Below are 25,207 nucleotides of genomic sequence, written 5' to 3' on the forward strand. Positions count from 1 at the left end.
TCAATCCAGGAGTCCTTTATCCGTCCCCTGTGAGCAGAAGAGCTCTATCAGAAGCAAGCTATCAGCTCTCCACCTAGAATTTTAATCATAGGGATAGATACCGAGGCAGGTTCTTTTCATATTATTGCCTCTCCTCCCTTTCCAGGACATCTCTATAGTGAGCATAACCAGGCACTTCTGTGGATGTGGTGAACAGGACATGATAGCCTAAAAGAGACTTAGCAAAGGGCTGGAAAGCTGTATTCTGCACTAACTCAAGTGTGTGTGTGGGGGGTAACTCTTCGATTGAGAGAAAAGAGAATTTGTGAGAAGTGCTGCTAAATAGTTGGAATACGAACACTGGCATAAAAGATGTGCGGGTGATAATTAAAGTGATTTTTGAGTGGCTTGGGAAAAGGCCTGTTGGCGTTTGTATTCTGCTGTTGACGTGTTTATCTGCCAAATAGTTCTGTGTGCAAAAATATATTTAACAACTTTTAACATCCACCCAATATATATTTTTCTTTGTATACATGTTAAAAAAATAAAGCGTAACTTGTGTGCTTTCATTAAAAAACTCTATGTTCATAAGGAACTTTACGTTATTTTGGAATTAAGGGGAAACTATTTAAATGTGCTTAATGCACATGGCAAATTTTGTTAGGATCGCCATTGGAGCCTGTCATGTGACAGGAACCGCTCTGGAGGTTACAGGGTGCTGAAGGACAGGAAGGACTAGTGACTTGTGCTCCCTGATTCTGACCACCTTACTAAAAGAGAGTCTCTTGTGCTTCCCTTATGTGAGAGGCACATGTGGGTATAACTTGAACATCTCCGAGCATGGGAGATGCACAAGTCCTTGCTTTAGAAATGAAACAAGAGAAGCAAACACAGGTGAGGCACTCACACTTCCCTTTCTGTTGTAACATCCAAAGTCACCCACAAACTGTTTTATAGCTCAGGTTCTCTTCTCAGTGGCCTATCTATAAAAATCCAGATCTATTTCACTCATGACATATGCTGGTGAAATGGAAACCAGATTGTGGCACTAGGAAGGTTAAGAGTTTTGGGGCTACAAACCTCAGCATATTTGCAAGAGTCAGCCCCACTGAGCTCAGGGGGCCTTACTTCCGAGTAAACAAGCTTAGGACTGCTCTGTAACTCAGCTGCAAAGTCACCAAAATATCTTGCATGTCAATCAAGCTAACGACAATTCTCTGTGTACACCTGAAACATAAAAATCTGTCCTGCAAAACGCTAAGATACCTAGGATGGCAAAGACCTTGTTAACTGCCCATATGCTCCTCAACAGCTTTACTGGATCAAAGATGAAGTACTTTGGGGTCTTAGAGATCTCTGTGGATAATGATCTTCACAGTGTTGACTGGGCAGACCTAGCTTTTGGCCAGAAAGCAGGCTCAGATGTGTTACGTAGTAACAAATGTGCATCTGCATACACCATGCAGTGTGATAAAATTAATGTGACATATGTAGAGGTTCCAGTTTTGCAAAACAGGTTAAAACTGTGCTATTACCGATCAGCTCACAGAAACCTTTCCTAAAATGTGAGCCTGCTCTGAAAAGTGAGACTAGGGCACACGGCGAAACAATCACACAACAGTTTCACCATCCTCTTAAGGTCAGCGCACATTCTCTTTCTAGACTGGCCCTCAAGCTGGAAACAATAACCAATTTGGGATTGTGCAGCATTTTTTTGAAGTAGATATATCAGTTATGAAAATTAAAGTTTCCCCAAATTCATAGTGTATCTACTAAGACCCGGAAGGTGACTGGATTGAAGACTCACATTTGTTTCAGATGATAACTCACACTTAGTTACTGAGTACTCAGGATTTCAGTCTTTCAGTTTTCCTCTAAAATTATAAAGTATGCTTTATGGGTGCTGGCACAAGTTTTGACTTGCAAGCTTAATATTTCATATATAATCATGCTCGATATTTGCGATTGTTCCTCATCAGTGGTAAAACAATGTTTTTTTTCTTCAAGTATGGATATCCAGTTTACAATATTTCAGGTTCCATAATGTACATGATAGTGTACATCATCTGAAGTGCTGTGTTATCCATCTTCCTTGTTCTTGGTGCAATTGTACTTGTGTCATTCATATTTTCTTTTCTTTAAATAAAAAAGAGTTAACAAAGTACTATCAAGCACCACCAAAGAGCCCTCAGTGTCACTGGAAGTTGTCTATAAACAGAGCACTTGAAAGGGGGAAAGGAAAGTCCTCAGTAGTGCATGTCAAAGTTCCTTGTAGCTCATGGCTAAGATGCTTTAAATGAGACAAGAAAAAAAAAAAAAGCTGCGCCCACTTGCTTTTCCTAGTATTTGGAAAGGTAAATGTCAAAAAGCAGAGGATGCTTTTTTCTCCTTCCAGTCTTCATATTAAACCTGATGCTGATGAATGATTGTCTGCCTTAAAAAAGAGAGACTTGAAAACCACAGCCGGAGATATCGCTGAAACTGCACTTTTACAAGTTCTGCAAGAGATCCAAAGAGCTGCACGACAGAGCAATAATATCTCAAAAGGAAGATGAAGAAAAAGCTTTGGTTGCCTTGAGCTTGTGTGTCGTCTGAAGAACTGTTGGTTTTCCTTGCCAGCTGAGGAAATGTGCTTGCAAGGTGATGGAGCAGGAAAGACACTCAGATTTTGGATAAGAAGCAGGCAGATATGCAAATGGCTCCTGTCATTTGTAGCGCAAATGGATCCAGATGACATCCAACCAGTGCTATGTTTCAGTCATCTTCTCGGCACATTGGAATGTTCACAAAAGTGAAAACATTAAACTCAATCATTATCGAGAAACATAGGAAGATGGCGTAAAGAAAGAGGACACAGAAGCCCAGTTTCTTGTCAAGTTTCCATTTATTTAAGTGGATCCCAGCCACCTGTAAGAACAGAAGATATGAATCAATTAGCATATAAGCTAAAAGAAGACTTCTAATTTTAATAACTGCATCAGGAAACAAGCTTCTGTGGTATAGTTCTGTCATATGGGCCACTCCCACCATCCCCTGGTAGCAGACCAAAATTTGGAAAAATGTGGAGGGGTGTGAATTGATGATGGACTGACAAGCTTGTGAGAATGTGAAGTGAAGCATTAGATAAACTCCGCTGCAGTTTATCAAATTGCCTTACACCAGATCAGGCAACTGACTCAACTAGCCCAATACTGATTATTCTGCCTTTCCCAACACCTTCTACTGAAATCTTTTAGCAGAGATGTCAGCGTTTGTGCCTGGGACCTTTTGCATGCAAAGCAAGTGAGTTACAGTGGCCTCTCTAAAATATGGCATCCCTAGTTTCATGGTTGCCCTCGAAAACAACTGCGAAACTTTAGCTGGTGCAAAATGCAACAGGCCATTTCTTATCAGGCTCTGGCCATTGTGCCTGTTACACTGGTCCTAAAGCCAATGTCTGTCTAGATCAATGGGTCCAATTTAAGGTGCTAGTGCTCACCTCTAAAGCTCACCTGCTGCCACATACTTGAAAGATGAAGCTTTGCAGTTATTGCATTCCTCAAAACCAGGGTTTTTTTTCCCCTGGAGGAATGCAACAGAATGGAGTTCTGGAACCTCTTAATGGAAACAAAATTCTCAAGGAATGTTTACAAATTCATGAGGGGTACCCGTGTGTTTCTCCATATCCCTTTTCAGAGTTCTGGCACCTCTTTTTCCAGAAAAAAAAGTCCACGCAACAAGGTCTTCTAACAGCCCCCTTGCTCTAGAGCAGTGTTTCCCAAAGTGGGCGATATTGCCCCCTGGGGGGCACTGGGGGATGGTAGTAGCTTTGGGTGCAATTGGAGGGCGGTGAATAAAAATAAGAGGGCAGTGGAAGCATAAAGAGAGAAGAGAAGAGAAGAGAAGAGAAGAGAAGAGAAGAGAAGAGAAGAGAAGAGAAGAGAAGAGAAGAGAAGAGAAGAGAAGAGAAGAGAAGAGGGAGGTGTCAAAACATCACGTTTCTGGGAGAAGTCCAGAATTTCTAATCAGTGTCTTCTTTAGGACCAGCACATGGGAGTAGGTGGGGTAAGCAACTGCCAAGGGTGCCACCCTGCCAGGAAGTAATGCTGGACGCTCCCTTACTCCCCCCTTCCCATGTGACATGATTGCACCAGTCAGCAGGCAAGCCAAGAGCCCTGGACAGCTTGCTTTGCAGGGCAAACGTTGCCTGTGCTGAGGCATCTGCCAAGGAAGCCTCCAAAGAGCACCCCATTTTACTGCTATCTGCTGCTTTGGGGTTGAAAGAGGCTGGACGGCAGCACCTTCCTATTGCACTAGTTGGAGCTGAAGATTTCCAGGGGGGAGCTAAGGGTTTTTTTTTCTGAAAAGGGGGCATCAGGCCAAATAAGTTTGGGAACCTCTGCTTTAGAGGATAGAGAGTGTTATGCCCAGATCTTTTTCTGTTGCTGCCTGGCTGCTATGAAACAGCCTGCCAGAAGGGGTGAGACAGGCACCTACCATCAGGACTTCGGGGACTTTTTGGTGTGACTATGAGGCAGAAGAAGAAAATGATGATGTTGGATTTATATCCTGCCCTCCACTCCAAATTTTAGAGTCTCCGAACAGCTCACTATCTCCTTTATCTTCCTCCCCCACAACAGACACCCTGTGAGGTAGGTGGGGATGAGGGAGCTCTCACAGAAGCTGCTCTTTCAGGGACAACTCCTACGAGAGCTATGGCTAACCCAAGGCCATTCCAGCAGGTGCAAGTGGAGGAGTGAGGAATCAAACCTGGTTCTCCCAGATAAGAGTCTGCACACTTAATCAATACGCAAAACTGGCTCTCTTAAAACAGTATGAACGGAATATGTCTTACCTATTTCTTTTTAATTACCTATTTAAATGATATATTGTAATTATTTTAATAGATTTTAATAGTTCTTTTTAATAGATGCTAATGCATTGGTTGTTGTCACCTGCCTTGGATCCTGACTGTGTCAGAAAAAAGGCAAGGTATTTAAATATTCTAAGCAAACCAGGGTGTATCCTAAACAACAAACCATTCTGACCTGGATAAGCCAGGTTAGCCTGATCTTGTCACATCTTGGAAACTAAGCAGGGTCAACACTGGTCACTATCTGGATGGGAGACCTTCAAGGAATACCAGGGTCATGATGCAAAGGCAGTAAATGGCAAACCACCTCTGAACATGTCTTGCTTTGAAAACCCCTCTAGGTGTTGCCACAAGTCAGCTGTAAGCTCCTGGAGGATTGGCTACACCAGGGGTGTGTGGTCTAATATGCAAAGGAGCTCCTGCTAGAATTCCACCTCCGGTAATGCTTGTCTGCAGATCTGTGTCCCCTACTTTGTGATGCACATTGGACTGTGAGAGTGTGACTGGCCACAAAGTTGGTGGGAAAGAATGTTAATATTACATTAAAGGAAGCCTTGAGGGGGAAAAAAAATGAGGATCATCCTCCAGTGATAGTAAAGCACATATAGACCTGAGATGTTCACTCCCAAAAACTATTCAGCTAAAATTAACTGCCCTGTATGTTCTAATAATGGAAAGTTTGACTGTTGGTTTCAGAGCCGCCTAATATGTCAAGGAAAGACATTTCTTGAGATATTTCACATATTTCAACAAAGCATCAGCACCTAAAAATAGCTGAACTGCTAACAGAGGAACACACCTTGAAATAGCATCATGATTAACTCGATTGGATGCAGATATCTGCTAACACAATAGAAATGCACTTACAGTGAGAGCTACTGATCCTAAGAGGAGCACAACAGAATAGACTAGTCCTTTGCTGTTGATCTTAACCTGTGAAAAATCAAAATGAAAAACTATCTTTTAAATCAAATCAAGGATGCATTAGCTAGCACATTGCTATTTGCCATGTAATATTTCTACACTTACAAATAATTAACATTCACTTCTCCACTAACTAAGTAAAGTGTATGGGAAACTCACAACTTATTTAGTACCATTTATGTGCTTAAATACCAGGTTTTGGGGGGAAATTATTTAGAAACAAATAAACTCATTAGGGTTTGTAGAATCTTTCGGGATCAAGTGCCGTGTAGAACACGGCACTTGATCCCGAAAGATTCTACAAACCCTAATGATGTTACCAGCCGTGAAAACCTGAAATCTTTGATAATTAAACTCATGCTTTAGGGGACTGTCCCAGTAACAGTGACTAGGGTATATTGCTGGTGACCGCAGATACTCTGGCCCAAGAAGATCTAATCCCCCAAGTTTATTTTGAGAGGATTCATGTGCGGACTGTGCACATAAGCATTTGAACACCCAGGAAATTCAGACTTTCTACTGTAACAGAGAGGTCTAAAGAGAAATTTCTAAGTATATCTATACATACTTCTGTCCCGTAATTGACAACCATAGTCTGCAAGCCCCATGGTACTCCAAGGCCCACCAGAATGTCAAACACATTGCTGCCAATGGTATTGGACACAGCCATATCACCAAGTCCTGAAACATAAAGATTTCATAAATAAAACCCAGCATTTGCCATTAATATAATGCTTGCCTTCACAACAAGCAAGAAACATAAAGCACAAATGAGGGGCACGTCAGGACAACCACCTTACATGGGCTTTAACGGTTGTGATCCGAGGCACTGTAGGCTTGTGAACTGACTAGAGATGCCTAGCAAGAAATCTTTGCACCCTCTCAAAATGACACACTTAAGTGTTTTCCAAGGAGAGCAGGAGACCCAAACCATCAGAATTAGTTTAAAAACTAGAATATATCTATTGATGCTGAACCTTTGCATCAACAGTGTCTGGAGCTTCCGGAATGTAGAAAGACACATCAAGTCATGAATAAAGATGTATCTGTGTACGGGACCAATGTGTGGGCCCTGCCTCCAGGCATCACTGACCCTGCCTCTATTATGCATGAAATGGTCCAGCGTCTGACACCACATAAAATATCTGCCACTAGCAGAATAAGCTCCTCAAACATCACTTCAGAAATCAGGGGACCATAAAGCAGGGTTAAAATTTCTGTGCACTGCTTTATTTGTCCTGACCCGCATAGACCAGGATAGCCTGATCTTGTCAGATCTCAGAAGCTAAGCAGAGCCAGTTCTGGCTAGTATTTGGATGGGACACCTCCAAGGAATAACCAAGGTTGTGAGGTGGAGGAAGGCAGTGGTAAACCATCTTGGAATATCTCTAGCCTTGAAAACCCAATAGAGTCACCATAAGTCAGCTGTGACTTGATGGCACATTCCACCACCACCACCACCACAGTTTTATCTGTCAAGCCACTGATTCAGTAACTCTCTGTTTTGGAAACATACAGGGCTTTTTTTTGTAGCAGGATCTCTTTTGCATATTAGGTCACACCTCCCTGATGTAGCCAATCCTCCTGAAGCTTACAGTAGGCCCTGTACAAAGAGCCCTGTAAGCCCTTGGAGGATTGGCTACATCAGGGGTGTGTAGCCTAATATGTGGTTGTATGTTTTAGACAAGTGGAAGAATCTTGCTGAAGTAATTCACTAAGATATGCACTGGGACCTGGGAATTACAGTAGCATGCCATCATAATTCCCATTTATTTTAGAGGGTTTTCAAGTAGGAAATGCTCTAGTTCTTTTTTATGTAGTCGTATTATGTCTCAAGAGGTTGAGAGATTCAATACTGCATGAGGAAGAAAGAGTAAGTCTACCCTGGGACCCAATTAACCACACTAGTTGAGCATACCCCAAATGGGGATCTTTGGGCTTGCCTCTCAAGAACAATAGCCCTCTCCTCAAATTGAAAACTGTTCCTGAAATGGAGATGACTTTCCAAACAGTTTGTGACACCTCTTGGGAGAGGAAATCTCTTATTCAAAGCCAAAAGGCCAGCTTTTTAGCCCTTGACCCAACTAGTTTGGGAAAAAAGTTGTACACACCCATAATAAATATTAATGGTTAAGACCACCACCACATCAACCTGAATGCAATGAAGATGATACCTTGTCTTGCTACTATTAAACTGGCCATGCAGTCTGGTACGCTGGTTCCTGCAGCGAGGAAGGTAATACCCATGATAACATCGGGGATCCCCAGAGTGTATCCAATTATCGTAACCTATGCAACAGCAGAAAACACAGTAAGGTGAAAACAATAGAGGAGCCGCTTCTTGCTACTGTATTCAAGCTTCAAATTGTGATTCTTGATTTACTTTTAACTTCTTCAGCTTGTGGGTGTTAACACGAATCAAGAGCATAAACACCAACATTTCAGTAAAGAAACTAAATTGCAGTTTCAATCTGACTCACTGCAAGCGAGAAACCAAAAGCAGTTGCAGATAACAATGGTAATTGCAGAGACGAGAGTGGTGCAGTACAAAGTTCTTGCCTGTTTCCTATTCATTTAAGAGAAATTGCATAGGAATTTCCCACTGGATTGTACCTGTGTGAGATGCCAAACAATGTATGAGGCACCAGCATGTACTAAGGCTATGTCTGGCTCACTTTCATCACACTATTCTTTTCCTGACCATGTACACATTTCTCCTTCAATTCACACACTTTCCTTCTGCTGACCAGAGAGAACTGAGAGCACAAAGCAGGAATTAAGAAAAGGGCTGGATTGCTCACATCACTGGATACTGTGCTATCATAGTTCCATTACATCCACACCAGAAAATCTAGAAGGTGATATCACAACAGTGAAATACACAACGTGCAAATCTTGCCAAGGTGCATAAAGGGAGCACAACAAAAGCTTCATAGCCCATAGTGTGCATATTCTCATATTTTGTATCACTGTTCCCTTTAGTCAAGCAAATTTTATTTGTGTGCAAAGGAAAGAATAGGTGTGCACCATGCCACCTTTAGCACCCTGAGAGAACACTTATTTGTGTCCTGACCAGGTAAGAGAGATTCTTTCACCACTTGTATTCCTAGATATCCTCTAGTACAGAGGTCCCCAATCCCCGGGCTGCGGACTGATACTGGCCCATGGCCTGTTAGCAACTGGCTGTGCAGCCTGGCCACCCCCACCCCCGCAGTGCCATGCAGCCTCACTGCCCCCCCCCCTTGCAGTGCCTCCTCCTCTCTCCGTTTTTACAATTTTAAGGCTGGGAAAGGGGCGGTGAAACACTGCCTTCCCCAGTTCTTTAAAGGCCGACACCTCCCCCCCGCCGATCAGTGGGGGGAACTGCGACAGCAGCAGCAGGTGATCCACTGAAGAAGTGCCGCCACCCTTGCCTCCTCCCCACTTCCTTCCCATGCCCAGGAAAGAAGTGGAGAGGAGGCAAGGGCAGTGGCCTGGGGATTGGGGACCTCTGTACTAGAGAATATCTAGGAAAACAAGTGGTGAAAGAATCTCTCTCCTGGTCAGAATTGTGAGAAAGAGCCAATTCTTCCTTAATCACATTTCTCTAGCCAAAGCAGAAATGCCAGGGCAAGTCCATTAAGACATCAGGTGGATCACCTTCACACATGTACACACCTGCCCACCCTCTTCTGTTTTCTAATAGCTGGGAAAATCTGTGTATTTCAAGCTGGTATATCTAGAGAGTTACTGGCATAAAATGCATCAAAGGAAACTTTAAGAAGACAGCGTTTTAGCTGAAGCTAATTTAGAAACAAACAAGGTAATTAAAAGATACTGAAAAGGGGGCTGTGGCTCAGAACAGGCATGAAACGCCTGTTGCCATTTCCTTACACACCAGGTTCAGTGACCCAAGAGGTAATCTCTTCTGAACATTAAGGCATATACGGTACAACATTTAGAAAAGGAAGTTACAGGTGTTAGTTCTCTCTCCCCCCCCCAAGGTACTTCTTGGCTTCTGTTGAAAACAGAATGCTGGCTCAGCCAAGAGATCACAGATTCAGTACAGCCAGAATCATGTTTGGAGTGGTTAGTGTGTCAGTCTAGGATCTAGAAAATCCAGGTTCAAGCTCTCACACTTCTCTGAAGTTCACTGGGTGATTTTGGGCCAGTGACTTTCTGTCAACCTAATGCACCCCAGGGGTTGTTAATAGGATAATACAGGAAGGAGATCCATATTCACTGCCTTCAGCTCCCAGGAGGAAGAGTGGAATTGAATCATACATAGATAACTAGAACACACTTTTAATTCCCAGCTGAGTGAGGCCTTCTGTGAGAATCCTTTCATATTCTTTTGGCAGTGTTTAAATGCAAACCAGAAGTGTATGTATTTCTTACATATTTCTCAATCAGTGTATGTATTTCTTACATATTTCTTACATATTTCTCTGGTACGCCATCATATGTCCTGCACAGCCAACTGGATGTCTCCCTGAAGACCAGAATCAGGAAATGAGAAAGAATCACTACTTTCACTGTTGCCTTCCCCCAGCAACTCAATGAACTTTTCCAGGTTTTTTTTTTAGCAGGAACTCCTTTGCATATTAGGCCACACACCCCTGATATAGCCAATCCTCCTGGAGCTTACAGTAGGCCTGTACGAAAAGCCCTGTAAACTCTTGGAGGATTGGCTACATCAGGGGTGTGTGGCCTAATATGCAAAGGAGTTCCTGCTACAAAAAAAGCCCTGAACTTTTCATTTAGTAAGACAAATATCTTTGGACCTTAATATAGATTAATGTTGCTAGTTTGATTATTATGTTTTATGCTCTTTTAAAGCAGATTATTCTGCTCATTTTATATTGTGTCTCTTTTACTAGAAACTGCCTTGAACGAAATTGGGGAGGTGGCATATAAATATTTTAAAAAATACATAAATGAATTCACTCACCAACCACACCATGACATAAGAAAACAAAGCAATCCAAAAAGTAGATAAAATGAAGGTCAGCATGAAGCATTTCTCCCACCGTGGTTTGCTGCAGTTTGGGATGGTGAAGAAAAGGAGGACTATCAATGGCCATGTCAGAACCCATTTGACCTTGTTAATTCTTCCTTCTGGAGAAAGTGAAAGAGAAAGGAGTAATTCTGCCATTGAGTTTTACTATGCAAAGTCATATTTATACTGAGGCACAATGAGATAAAACTTAGAAGAAAATGAAGTCAAAGTTGGTTATGGTTGTACATTTTAAAGGAGAGCGACTGAGGAGGATGGGGTTGAAACCCAAGTCCAAAAGTAATATTAATCCAACCAGCCACTTTCCAGGTTATGTTTTAGCTTTTGACAACACTGATTGGATTGTCTCCCATTTGGCAACTGCTAAAAAACATCCCTTTTTTGACAGACAGATATTCCTTCCTCAACCCATTTGTTTTTAGTAATTAACATATCCAGTCAACAGAAACGTTCACTTGAAGCTGACCATTCCTAGTGTTAAGGGCCAGATTCAAAGTAAAATTCCTTATTTCTAAGTGCCATATTTTCCAGCGACATGACACACTAGGGAATAATTAACCGAGAGTACTAAAGCAAAATTCCACTTTCAAAAGAATCCCTTTGAAAGAGAGGGACTTTTCCTACAAGGATATATTTTTGTGTGCCAGAAATTGCCCATCTGGGGTAACTGAAATGACCTCTCTGTCCTGTCACAATTCTAAATGAATGCCAACTTTTGCTTAGCAATTAAGCAGCATTCCAATATCATATGCAAGCCTCAGTTTGTTTGCAATGAGAACAAACCAAAGTCTTTAAACTAGCAATCTCTCTTTCTCCTCCTCTTTCTTGTAGAATTACAAACCACAGAGTCTTTCATAAACTGCAGCTTGGTACCACACTCCAGTTGGATGTTTTCACCAATTATATGGTTTCTTTCTAGCTCACAAGATAGGATTCTACCTCAGAATACAACTGAGTTGAAGATGTGTTTGTATCATCTAAATGTGGGCTTATATTTGGTTCAGGAAACTTAAATGGGTTCAAATACAAAGCACGGAAGTTTCTTTTTGACTTTTTAAAATTTGCACCTAAATGCTTTTATCTATATTTAGATGTCGTAAAGTGATACAGCTCTGCACACCCGGTAATAACCCACATGGCCTTAGATGCTTTCGTAGCATTTTTGGCCTGATTGAGCTGAGACTAGAAAGATCTCGCATACATAGTGTTAGGATTTCAGATCTACACTTAGCTTGTACCCTTTCAAATGGGAGAGAAGCCCTAACTTTGCTCTGGAAGTGAGGGTGATACTGATAGAATATACTGCATTTGTCCTCAAGAAAGACCTCTGGGGAAGAACAGATAGCAGAAGTTCACTCTACTATCTACTTTGCCTAGCTGGTAGACTCAGGAAGGATGCTGCTCTGATTCATTCTCTAAAATAACCTTCTAAGTTTACCTGGTGGTGAAAATGGAGACAGATTGTTATGTTCATTTGCCTCTTCTTGGTTATCAACATGTATGGCCCCATTTTCAATATTTTCATGTTTTCCATTCTGGAGCACTTTGCCATTGGTGGAGTGGATCAGTCGCTGGCGCTAGAAGACATGTAAACCAATAAGCACTGTGGTAATTTTAGGAAAGACTTCCAGTCTTTCTAAAACTTTTCATAGCAGAACATCACCTGGTAAATAAAACAAAGTTGCACTTACCTGTATCTGCTGTCCAAGTGTCGTCTGCGTGGGCACACATGGGGACTGTGCAGGCCTGTCACTGGGTAGGTCTTTACAGCTAAAAGCCTCCAGGGGGTGCTGCACGCTGGAGCAAAAAGCTTGTTCCCACCCAGGGACCACACACTGCAGCACTTCCCCTACCTTCAGTACCTCTAGCACTGCCAAAGCCAGAGCATGCAGTGGGGCAGGAGGGAGGGTATGCGTGCCTGCACAGAAGACACCTGCGCAACAGCTGCAAGTAAGTGCAACTTTGTTTTCATCATCGATCTTCTGTGAAGTCCCACATGGGAATTCCAGCAAGCTACCCACCAAGTGGTGGGGCATGCTTTTCTCACTTGAGCAGCAAATGAAGAACTGCCTTGCCTACTTCAACCTCATGTTTTGCCTGCAGATCCAAAGCATGGTGCATACAATGACCTTGTCTCCCAATGACCAGGTGGTAGCTCTACAACAAAGACAATCCATCCAGGAAAGCTGTGGAAGAAGCCACTGCCTACTGGAATGGGCATGAATGTTCAACGAACATTGTAATCTGGCCCTATCATAACATTTCCTAATGGCCCTGACAATCCATTGGGACAGGGTCTGACATGATGCTCTACTACCTCTCATAGGTCCATTAAAACAAACAGGGCTCTATCCCTGCAAAACTCCAGGGTGCTCTTGAGATAAAATAATAGCACCCTCCTAACATCTATTGAATGCCACAAGTGCTCATTCTCAAGAAGATGAAGAAGAAGATATTGGATTTCTATCCCGCCCTCCACTCCGAAGAGTCTCAGAGCGGCTCACAATCTCCTTTACCTTCCTCCCCCACAACAGACACCCTGTGAGGTGGGTGGGGCTGGAGAGGACTCTCACAGCAGCTGCCCTTTCAAGGACAACCTCTGGCTGAGCTATGGCTGACCCAAGGCCATGCTAGCAGGTGCAAGTGGAGGAGCGGGGAATCAAACCCGGTTCTCCCAGATAAGAGTCCGCACACTTAACCACTACACCAAACTGGCTCTCCAGAGCTCTATTCTCAGAGCTCTAAGCAGGAAAAAATAAAGGTAAAACAATACCTTGGGATAACTGTAACCTAGAAACTACTTTAGGAAGAAACCTAAGACTAGCAAGAAGGATTACACTTTCAGGAAAGAACTTCAAAAATGGGAGATCCACCTGAAGAGCTGTTAACTCACTCTCCTGGCTGAGGGAATAGCTACTAAGAAACACACCTCCATAGAAAGCTCTGCCAAAGAACAGCTAGGAAAAGGTTCAAAAGGCTTGAGCATTAACTGTGTTAGCACAACAGATAGAGACCACCTGGCCACCAAAGGAACCTGGGGCATGCAAACATTACCTAACCCATTAAGAAACCCATTCAACAAATGATCGGAAAAAACTGACTCTCCCTCAATTCCTCTGTGATATCCAGAGATAGCAGCCAGAGCCAGGTGAACCTTCAAAGACAAAAATGCCATGCCCTTAGTTTTCAGGTGTAATAAATAATTAAGTATAACCTGCAATGGGGCACCCCCTGGTGACATGTCCTCACTACACCAGAGGGGAAATTGCCTCCACTTATACATTTGGGTTTCCTAGTGTTAGGCTGGTGTAACTGAAAGAGAACATCATTAAACTTCTTTGGGAAAAAAATTAGGTCTTCGTCTGAAAACTCCAAGTCATAAGGCTGAGGTGGTTCAGATCATGATGAAGCACCTGGTTGTGTGCTAAGGCTGCAGTTGGTTGGTTATGTAGGCCCCTTCCTATCTGTGGGAGCAGAGTGGTAGGCCCTTCAGTTGCATCTTCTCTGCAATCAAGGAAAATGGTGGAGATAAATAGTTAAATTGCTTCTTCTTGATCTTATAAAAATGTTTTGCGCTTCTGGAGGTAGGCAGGAGAGATGCTGGGTTTTGCCACAGTTCCTGTGTGAGGTCCTCAAGGCCCTCCAACATCGGGAAAGCAATAATCCTAGGAGATCCTGAATAGAGGTGACTCAGTATCTTATCTTCGGGCTTGTTCTCCAAGGTAATGACTTCTGTCTCAAGAGCCATAAGAATCATCTGTTCTCCAAACATTTGGAGATCCTCCAAGGAGACGCCAGAGGTGCCTCACCTACCCTCTCATCTGGGATTGGATCTGATGTTGCACTGGATCTGTCAGATTCAATCAACATTTCTTCTCCTCTCACTGTAGCTGGAGACTCCAAAACCTTTGGTGGCAAAAGAGGAACTGAGGGTGGCGGTGGGGGTCATTGCTGTGCGGAAGCATGTGGTCCCTGGGCAGGAACAAATTGCTGGTTCTGGTGTGCAGCACCCCCTGGAGGCCTTTAGTTGTAAAGACCTATCCAACGTGAGACTGCACAGAAGATCAATGACAAACATCCTATTAAACTTCTGTTAAAGCAACAGGATATTTTTCTCCAGGCCTGTTGGCAACCCTAGTGCTGAATGAAAAGCCTAAAACAAAACAACCCTCCCCACATTCTCTATAGGAAACAGGGCTAACTGCCTATGCTAAAAAAGAAAGACCATTTTGACATCTGAACACCCCGTCAGCCTCTTCTGACATGACTCCAGTTCTGTTTGCAAGGGTTTCATGTCAAGCCATGTAAGATTAGCATCCCACCCAAAGCATAATCCAAAAAAAATGATAGAGCTGGCACATTTGTTTGGCTGATAAATACAGGGAATCAGATTCTGATCTAATATGCTTATGATAACACGTGAACTCTTGGCTGTTTTCTTAAGCCTCCCCCCCACAAAAGGCCAAGTATTCCTTCTTTTTATCCTTATCTCTTCCATCCTTCATCTTTTCTGTTCTTGATGTTAAACACTGGCCTGCAAGTTCCTTCAGGCAACAGCCTGTTTGGTTTTGATTTTTTTCCCTTGATGGTGCTGTAAAGCACCAGACAGATTCGTGGGCACAGTGCAAACAGTACATAATAATAATCACAATTGAAACACTGCAAAAATAAAAAAAAGATCCTGAATAAGTTGTTCAGTTCTCTCTCTTGCAGGCTCACCTCATTAATAATCAGCCGACTCGCCATCCGTAGCCTGGTCCTTGGTCCAAATTTATTTGTTATCATTACTCGCAAGCCAGCTTCAGGAAAACGGAATTTCGGAGGACTGGAACAAATTATCTCATCGACCATCACCACGGAGTTTTGGCCATATGGTTGCGTTCCCTTTACTATTGACCACAATGCCAATGGTTAGGTACAAAGCATGCTTCTTCCTCTATGACTCTCTTTGCCCATATTTACCCTGGAATGGCTCCTCCCATTAGCTTAAGGGCAATCTTACATTGTAAGAAACTTTTCCGGATTTCTATCTATAACTGGATTGCATGCAAACTAAATTGAGGAGGGAGGTCTATTCCTTAATACTAATAATGAGCCAAAAACGTATCCTAGGAAACTCCTTAACAATTAGAGCTATTTAACAAAAGCACTCACAAGGGTGTAGTTCTCTCATTATTCTGGCCCGTTTAAACTTCCCTACAATTTCAGAAGAATGCTATCACAGCATTTATTATTAAATTCCAAGATACTGCACAATTTAGTAAAAACAGTTTTTGTGACAACTTATATAAATGGGAGTATTTTCCTGTTCTAAATTCTGTTATTAAACCAAGACAGACAAAACATGCAGCCCTAATAATTAATAAAAGGGAGACACAATAAATGCATGCAAGTATTTTTTTTAAAAAAAAACAAATGCTACCATCTATGTAGCATATAGTAAGGCTTAGCAGACAGGAGACATTTGTTGTTAGAATACACACTGCAACAAAGTAAATATTAACCCCAGAGAAAAAGAGAGGTGAGTGGTGGGAGATAGAGGGAATGAGGGACAATACCATTCTTTATTGCCTCAGTTATTAGCCAGGATATATATGTATATATTTACAACAGATTACATACATTAAGAGAAACAGAAATGTTTAGTGGGGTGGAAGAAAAAAACCACCAATTAGTTCATCATTTCAGTCTGAAATAGTCTGAAAACTGGGGAAATGTTTAGCTTAATCAGAGGAGATCCCCCTCACACCTGATGACAACATGCCTGTTATTTAAACAGATAGAAGAAACAGAATAGGAAGAGATTGAAAACAGTATTTCGTTACAGACTGGATCATGGATAGCAGCTTTGTCAACAGCAACATCTTCAAAGGCTGAGTCCAAATGGCAGGTTTCGGTTTCTGCTAGTTGTACAATTCAGTGCTAAACTGGACATGCAGGAAGCAATACCAGAAGGGGGAAAAAAAGGCAATGCAAGGTTGTGCTGTGCTTTGCACAATCATCTATCTGGTCTAACCTTGTTCAAGAATGAGATGGTAGTCTCCAACCTCAGACTATAGGTTCTAACCTCAGACTATAGGTTCTATAGATTTTAGTATTCTAAAAAAATTCTTCTTTGCTAATAGAAAGTTAGTCTAACTGGGAGTTGGCTAGACTAGAACCTTCCTTCCCGGTGTGCTCATTTTCTACTTGCAAGTGTTTTTTACCATATAGAAAATTCAAAAGTTCAGCCCTCACCTTCACCCTCATAGTCCATAAGATTGTCAAGATTCTGCTATCCCATTCTGACGCATCTAGACACATGGCCATCCCTCATTTGAACTGTATTGATCCACACACTTGCTGTATGTCATGTGTTCTAGGATATTTTGAGGATCAGTGTTATCAGTGTAGCTTGCTACATTGAATTATCAATTTCTGCCATCTAAAAAAAATTATTTAAAAGCAGCCTATTATTTCTGAAGTATCTGAAGAAGTGAGCAATGAAAGCTTGCACCCTGCCATAGATTTTGTTAGAATTTAAGGTGCTACTGAATTTTTACTCTTTTGTACTAGTACAGATGGACCAACACAGGTACCAATCACGATCTATTAGCCTAATATATGTTTGAGAATAGATTTCAGGAGATCTCTGGCTGCAACTGAACTCTGAAGGTCCTCCAGTCCCTAAAATGCCAACAGGTATTCTGAATATTTCCCGCTCCTCTTGAAGGAATAAAATAAAACACACAAGTTCACTAGCTAGATTTTCCCCTCCCCATCTTCAGAGGACATTGTCTGCACCAGACAATGCCTGTTCTCCGCTTGGCAATACTTATTACCAGGGGTCATTTTGTAGAAAAATAGGTGGTGGAGCTCATTAGCAGAGCTCATTAGCATATGCTGCCCCCTACCAGCCAAAAGCAACCTGATGCAAGGAGAGCCCAGGGCGAGCAAGGCCTGCTTGGGCTGGCTAGAGATCCAGTCAGCCCAAGCAGGCCTCACTCACCTGGGGCTCTCCTTGGCTACCCCCTCTCCAGTCAAAAGGCCAGCAAGCCACCTGCCACTCAAAATCACATAGAAAGCGGAGAAAGGGTGGTGCAGGCTTCTCCAGGGGTTAGTGAGGGCTGCTGGGGGTGTGGCAAAACTCCTGGTGGCTGGCCAGCTGCCCACTCTCTTAATCCAGGGATTGTTACGCAGCTGCACTTAATATTCAATGGACAAGGTAGGTAGGTGGGAAGGAGGAGGGAGGGCCATCAGAAAGATTCTGGAGCTAAGCTCTTGTGAGCTCCTGCTGAATTCAAGGCCTGCTTATTACATATAATACTGGTGACAGTCCAGTAAATTTGGGTCATGATGCCATAAACATAAATGGGAAACTGTTTCAAGCACCAGCTGAGTCAACAAAATCTCTTGAATGGCCTTAAGTATGCCAAAACAGAAGAAATAATAATAGTCTCTAGTCTTAGAAGGCTGTTGAAGGCATTGCTGAAATTATCTGTGTGAAACCACTTTGGCAAAAGCTCTAAAATACGAAATGTCGTTAAATATTATGATGATGATGACTAACAGGGCCTTAACATGGAGCTTCAGCAGGAGAAATTGGGAGCTAAACTTCTCTCTGGTGAAATTACTTCTGAGAAAACTCTAAAGTGCAGCATGTCAGTGAAAACAAAAGGAAGTTGCTGTGGAACATACCCTGGGAGCCCTAATGAGAGTGAGGAGTGGGAACCGAAGAGCCTGGGAAGATATAGGAAGGCAGAAATAGCATCTTAACAACTGCATAAAGGGTCCTGGGTTAGAGGCAATAAAATCTAACTGCAGGTTTGCTGCAAAGTACAGCTCACTGACACACTGTTTTTAGCAAGTTGCCTTCTTTCATTGTGCTGCTTCAGTTGGTTTCTCTGAGCCTTGAGGGTTATCTGTCTGGGGTGTGGGTAGCATGGAACAGAGGGTGCTGAAGGTACAATAAACAGGATCAGAATCAGAAAGCTCGGGGATGGAATACGGCACAGTGGTGGAGCACCTGCTTTGAATGCAGAAGGTCCTAAACAACCCCCACCACCTCCAGTTGAAGGATAAATAAATAAAACAGCTTCACGTGGTGAACATGCAGTCAAGCTGGGAAATGCACTGATTTGGAAAGCATCTGGAGAGCTTTACAAACAATGCTAGAAATCATCTGGTACCCATGACGCAAAAACCAGGGCTGGTGCAACTGCAGAATCATTTTCAGCCAATCCAGGTCACAGGAAACAACACTGTCTTGCCTGAGTAATTCGCGCTATGGTGGAACCTGGGAGGACAAGCAAACTATTTCAGGCTTCTCTCTCCAGCCACAAGTAGTCTGCCCCAGGACAGATCAGGAGGTCCCAGATTACAGTCCTTCTTGACTTTATCCCCCCAAGTCCAGTTTTACAAACTTCATGAGTTTGAGAAAGAAAAAAAGTAAGAAGTTTCTTCTTTCTGCCTCCTATTCAAAGTTTTAATGCACACATTTTAAAAACGCATTTTTAATGCAGACATTTTAAAAGAGCCGCCCTGAGCCCACCTTGGTGGGGAGGATGGGATATAAATGGAATAAAATAAATAAAGTAAGGTTTGATGCACAAGTGACAAGAACTACCTTAATATAAATGCTACAGAAATGAACTTGGGATACATGCATTAAAGGCAGATGTCTGATACAGGATATCCTGGCTGCTTTGAAATTTTCTGACAAAAAGTAGGCTAGAGATCTGTCAAAATTTAATCAGTTTTAAGAGACAGAACAAGTTAGTGGTGTCCTACAAAGTATGCAAAAGTTCAGATCCCAGAACCAACGATGAAAAGGTCTGTTAGATTTCAGTTGGGATTTAGAGCTTCTATACCTTGCATATTTGTGTAGCAGAAGGGATTTCAGCAGATGAGCCTTTTCTCCTCATTGCATGTCAGCCAGCATGACGTAGTGGTTAGGTGGTCAGACCAGAATCTGGTAGACCCAGATATGAATCTCTGTTCTGCCATGGAAGCTTCCTGGGTGACCTTGGGCCACTCACACACTCTTAGCCTAACTCGCTCCACAGGATTGCCATGAGAATAAAATGGAGGAGAGGGTAACCATTGTAAGCTGCTTTGGGTTCCCACTGGGAAGAAACTAAAATCCCTTCATTTGCATAGTTGTTAAAGATACAGGAACCGCACTTCCTTTTTCTTCTAGTTGCGTAGCTTCCTTGGGGCTTGCTGCATCTGATGAATCAGACTCTAATCCCGGGGTGGCCAAACTGTGGCTAGGAGATATGAATCTCTGTTCATGTGGCTCTTTTACACATATTGGCCCTTTTCACACTTACCAGTGGAAACCAGAAGGGAGTCGGTATTGTGCCGCTTGCAGTAATCCGAGACAGGGATGGGAGTTTTCAGACACATGTTTTTTTTTCCGGTAGGGTTCCGTGATTGAAGCGAGCCATTTCACACTGTTCCGCTCTTATCTTGCTTCCACCAGCGCCAGCCGTTTTTGCCTGCCGGCTCGCGATCTCCAGCTTTTTTTTTTTTTTTTTGGAACGTCGGGCTAAGATCGCTATAGCGCTATAGCGACGTATCACAACAGCAACACCATAGAGATGGCTAGGCTCTATTGAGATAAGTTACCAGGTTTCAGCGGTGGCAATATCTGGCATCTTAATGGAGCCCAGGCATCCCTATGGTGATGCTGTTGTGATACATCGCTATAGCGCTATAGCGATCTTAGCCCGACGTTCCCCCCCAAAAAAGCCGGAGATCGCGCGCGCCGGCGGGCGAAAAAGGGCGCAAAAACTGCTCCCGGGTTAGATACTGGACATTTCACACAGCACCCCATAGCGATTTCAACCCGGCAGGAGGGGTTGAAAAGTGGAAGAAGCTGCTCTTTGTTTGTAATGACTCAGGCACGCCTCACTACCGGGACAGCCGCGGGAGTGTGTGAAAAGGTGAGAGTATTCCGGTAGCAGCCAGTTACTGAATCGGGTCTGTCTGAAATGCCAGCAGAAACCCGTTACTGTTCAGTAACTGACCAGCTTCCATACTGGAATACATAGACTGTGTGAAAAAGCCCATTGTGTGGCTCTTGAAGCCCTCACCACCCCACTGGCTAGCTTGGAAAAGGCATTTGTCTTTTTAAATCATTTGTCTAAGCCAAGTCAGCCAGAGGCTTGGAGAATGCATTTAAAGTTGCTTTCTTTCAACTTTTCCCTCCCCCATCTATTTTCCTTCCTTCCCTTCCTTCCTCTGATGTTTGTGTCTTGCAGCTCTCAAACATCTGACACTTATTCTATGTGGCTCTTATGTTAAGCAAGTTTGTCCATCCCTGCTCTAGTCCATTAAAGTTCATGCCACAATATATGTATTTTGGGTTCTTCATTGTTTTTGCTGCAACACAACTATTCTTTTGGGATCTGGAGAAACTGTTAGAGCAACCAGCTTAGTCTACCCTGCCTAGGCACATTTTATATATTGAGCTTCTAATGGCTACACGGTTACTACAGCCAAAAGGCATGTGGGGTCAGTACAATAAAAGCCAGAGGTGTCCAGTCAATGTACTTTTACTGTCAAAACATGAACATGAGCTGTAGAAGTACAAATCTTCACTTTAGCTTGTAGGACTTGTTTTTGAAATTGGATTTTCCTCCGTGTGAAAAGCTGTGTATGTGTATACATATATGAGAATGCAGTAATAGAGGCTTTTATGTTTTGCCAGTTGAAGCTCTTGAAAGCAATAAAAGTTACAAGCTTCAAAGGCAACTTGGCAGTCTGTGAACCTCCCTTTTATCTGCACCCATGGTAATGGCATTCTTGCTATGGCGCTATAGAATGCAATAGGGAAAGCGCAGGTGTTCTGTCTCCAAAAATAATCAGGCTTGGCAGTCATACACCAGAGAGGATTAACGGTGAGATCTAAGCCCCACTGACCCAAGCAAGGTGTTAACTGAGAAGCCAGGTATCTTTGGCCTCAACTTAAGAGGCAGGCTGAAAGCAGATTTGAGAAAAGCTAAATTCTGCTCCAAAAATCTGTAAACAGACCAACCAGGCCAACCGAAAGAGGAAGCATAATCTGGCTATTGGAGAAAAAAAATAAATCCACAGAATAAAATAAAAAGAATAAATTTGTCGTCCTGCTTTAAAAGTGAGGAGATTTTTATATATATATATATATATATATATATATATATATATATATATATACATTTCAGATTAAAAGAAATCTGTCAGTATTAAAGAATCAGACAGAGAGAGAGAGAGAGAGACATATAGATTCTTCCATGCAGAGTTAGTAAAAAGAAGACTATTCTATCCCTGTTCTTATTGGAGAACTTCAGGGCCCTCCGAAATACAGTTTGGAAAAACAATACCTTAGTATGTCCTATAACGATGCTACACACTAGAATGCAATATTTCAAAAATGTATGACAATTGAGAGCACCTGGTTGCATGGATGACCCAAATGGCCACAGGGGTCTGAAAATCAATGGGGGGAAAAATACTGTGCCTGCTACTGACTTTATCCAACACACACAAAATCCAAGATTCCAAGAGAAACACAGATCAAATGGGAACACTGAAGTACATCACTGCAAGTGTGATTCTCCCCAAATGCACTCAAAAGTCAACAATTCATGTTACAGGCACAGACGTTATTAACATGCTAATACAGTTTAGTAATGCCCCAAAGGCATTGAATTTGTCTGGAAGTAGCTGACCAGTTGGGGGAAAATACAGTTATGCTAGTCATCAATGTTTGAGTCACCATTAGAGCAATGGTAAAGGTAAAGGTAGTCCCCTGTGCAAGCACAGAGTCATTACTGACCCATGGGGTGAGGTCACATCATGATGTTTTCTTGACAGACTTTGTACAGGGGTGGTTTGCCATTTCCTCCCCCAGGAGTAATGGTATTTCAGGTCAACTTTTGGTTCAGCTCCTGTCTGCTTAGCCTTACCTTTCCACAGCAATGGCTTTGACGGGTCATCACAGCTAATGTCATAAGATTCATTACCATCTTCCAGTTCACTGGTGACAGTGTTGCCATTCCCAACATTCATGCTTTTGATTGTGAAGAACTTCTGCATTTTCACATTGTACCTAGAAGCATAAAGGAGAAAAAAAATGCAAGTTGCTTAAAGCATAAAATTAAAAATTTACTGTGAGTTATTTGTCTTCTCTGTGTGTATGCATATATGTACATTCTCATTGCACTGATCCTCACAACCTCAATGAAGTTGACTAGATTGAGAGACAAAGACTGGCCAAACACCACTGAAACACTGCCATGGTTGACAGCCAGTTCCATCATTATGGTCATGATGGAGCCATTATGGTCATGACGATTTCAATGGGAAAGTTAAGAGTGTGCTCTTTCCTGTTATACACAATGGAAAACTAAAGATACTTAGACTTCTGTTATGTCCAAGTGCTTCATGGTTTTTACATGTATGTGTAAAAACATGTGGCTGGCTGAGTCTAACCAGCTTTTCCACTTAATAATACAATCACAGAATAACTAATGGATGCAACCTCCTAATGCAGAAAGACCCAAGAACCTTATTCACTCAGAAATGAACCATGAAACCCAGATAAACCATGAAACTCCCAGTTAAAGACCACTGCTATTCTGAATAGCCTACAATTTCCAATGGGCCATGTGCACAAGTACAAGAAGAAGATGATGATATTGGATTTATATCTCGGCCTATACTCTGAATCTCAAAGTCTCAGACTGGTCACAATCTCCTTTACCTCCCCCCACCCTCCCACAACAGACACCCTGTGAGGTAGGTGGGGCTGAGAGCTCTTACAGCAGCTGCCCTTTCAAGGACAAGTCCTATGAGAGCTATGGCTGACCCAAGGCCATTCCAGCAGCTGCAAGTGGACATACAACCACCTCTATGTCCAGGTTTCACAACAATGCAACAAGGATCCTGCTGTTATGCCCAAGAATCCTTTTTATTTTATTTCTTCTTGTGATTATTTTAGATCCCTAAAGTTCTAGAACTTTGTTATCAAGTGTACAATTATGTAACCTAAAAGAGAATGCCACAAAACCTACCAATCAGAACCAGTCAGAAGACCAAGGTTGGTCCATGAGGCTACTGAGAATCTCACTAACTCATCAAATTCTGCAGACTATAAACAAAGGAAAGGAAGGAAAGGTCCCCTGTGCAAGCACCAGTCGTTTCCGACTCTGGGGTGACGTTGCTTTCACAATGTTTTCACGGCAGTCTTTTTTTTTTACAGGGTGGTTTGCCATTGTCTTCCTCGGTCATCTACACTTTCCCCCCAGCAAGCTGGATATTCATTTTACCGACCTCGGAAGGATGGAAGGCTGAGTCAACCTCGAGCCGGCTACCTGAAAACCCAGTTTCTGCCAGGGATCGAACTCAGGTCGTGAGCATAGCTTAGGACTGCAGCACTGCAGCTTTAATACTGTAATAAATGTTTCATCTGCAGGTTATTCTGCATATCTTTAAAAAAACACAATCAAATTCCAACATTTTGCATTCCATATCTGTAATTCGGGGATGGGTGGAGGTGGAATTGTTAATTCAAATGAATGCCAGTTTAGGATGCTGTTCAGAGAGAAAGAGAGAGAGATTATCCTGTACTGTAAATTCACCAAGCAATGAAGGTTTTTATTTTCTGCAAATGCAGCTAAGTGCTAGCTATTATAAAAACCATATCAAAAGATTTTTAAAACCGATTGTGTGAATCTGCAGATTTCATGTGTACTTTCTTTTAAATTAGAAAGTTTTTAATACAATCTGAAATTTTTCAATTAATGCTCTACGCACTGATTATATAATTAATACCACAATAAATTACTGTTACATGATTAATTATATTAATTATAATGGTGTGACTGTTGTAGCATCAGACTAAGATCTGGGACACCAAGATTCAAATCTCTTTTCAGCCATGATGTTTACTGCCTGTCACTCTCTCTTAGTCCAACCCACCTTACAAGATACTTGCTGTTAGGATAAAATGGAGGAAGGGAGAATAAGTTTAGGTTCTCAGTGGGGAGAAAAGAAGAGTAAAAACATTGAAATAAATAAAACAGATTTTGAGGATTCTGACAGTGTATAGTGTTTGTTTGGGGCCTTTCCTGGATGAAAGGTATGATAAACCACTAGCGATTAATGGAAAAGTCCTTAAATTGGAAGAGGAAGAAAGAAGAGAGAGAGAATATGGAGGTTCCCCCTCCATCTCTTAGGGGCTGATATCATGGCTGCCACTTTAAATTTTTCCATGTGGTAGCTGTAATTATGCAGCAACCCTTCTGTTCATAGATACTTAGCCAACAAGGCAGATTTTCATGAGCAAGCATCTCAAATCAACATTTAGTGGTGCTTCAGTAAAAACTGCCCACCCCACATAGTAAGCCGCTATATAGCATGCAACATAGTTACTTAACTTTCTTCCAGTCATTCATTGTTCTAGTAACTTGTCAGAGACTCAAATCTTATTT

General features: G+C 42.3%; 1 protein-coding gene across 3 annotated transcripts in view; it reads right to left on the reverse strand.

The window, feature by feature from the left end:
- Window positions 1–1,854: 1,854 nt before the first annotated feature.
- Window positions 1,855–25,207, reverse strand: part of SLC24A4 (solute carrier family 24 member 4) — a 175,935-nt gene continuing 152,582 nt past the window's right edge. For 2 of the 3 annotated variants that reach the window (XM_060262702.1, XM_060262701.1), the window contains exons 10-17: window positions 22,739–22,824; window positions 15,471–15,640; window positions 12,190–12,328; window positions 10,686–10,852; window positions 7,930–8,044; window positions 6,324–6,436; window positions 5,699–5,764; window positions 1,855–2,886 (exon numbers count right to left, since the gene is read on the reverse strand). In XM_060262702.1, the coding sequence (XP_060118685.1) occupies window positions 2,734–2,886; window positions 5,699–5,764; window positions 6,324–6,436; window positions 7,930–8,044; window positions 10,686–10,852; window positions 12,190–12,328; window positions 15,471–15,640; window positions 22,739–22,824 (1,009 nt within the window). In that variant the 3' untranslated portion in view covers window positions 1,855–2,733. Of the gene's footprint in view, window positions 2,887–5,698; window positions 5,765–6,323; window positions 6,437–7,929; window positions 8,045–10,685; window positions 10,853–12,189; window positions 12,329–15,470; window positions 15,641–22,681; window positions 22,825–25,207 lie in introns of all 3 variants that reach the window. The other variant, XM_060262700.1, reaches the window with a different exon arrangement.

The sequence above is a fragment of the Heteronotia binoei genome, chromosome 21 (genome assembly GCF_032191835.1).
Source record: "Heteronotia binoei isolate CCM8104 ecotype False Entrance Well chromosome 21, APGP_CSIRO_Hbin_v1, whole genome shotgun sequence".
NCBI lineage: Eukaryota > Metazoa > Chordata > Lepidosauria > Squamata > Gekkonidae > Heteronotia > Heteronotia binoei.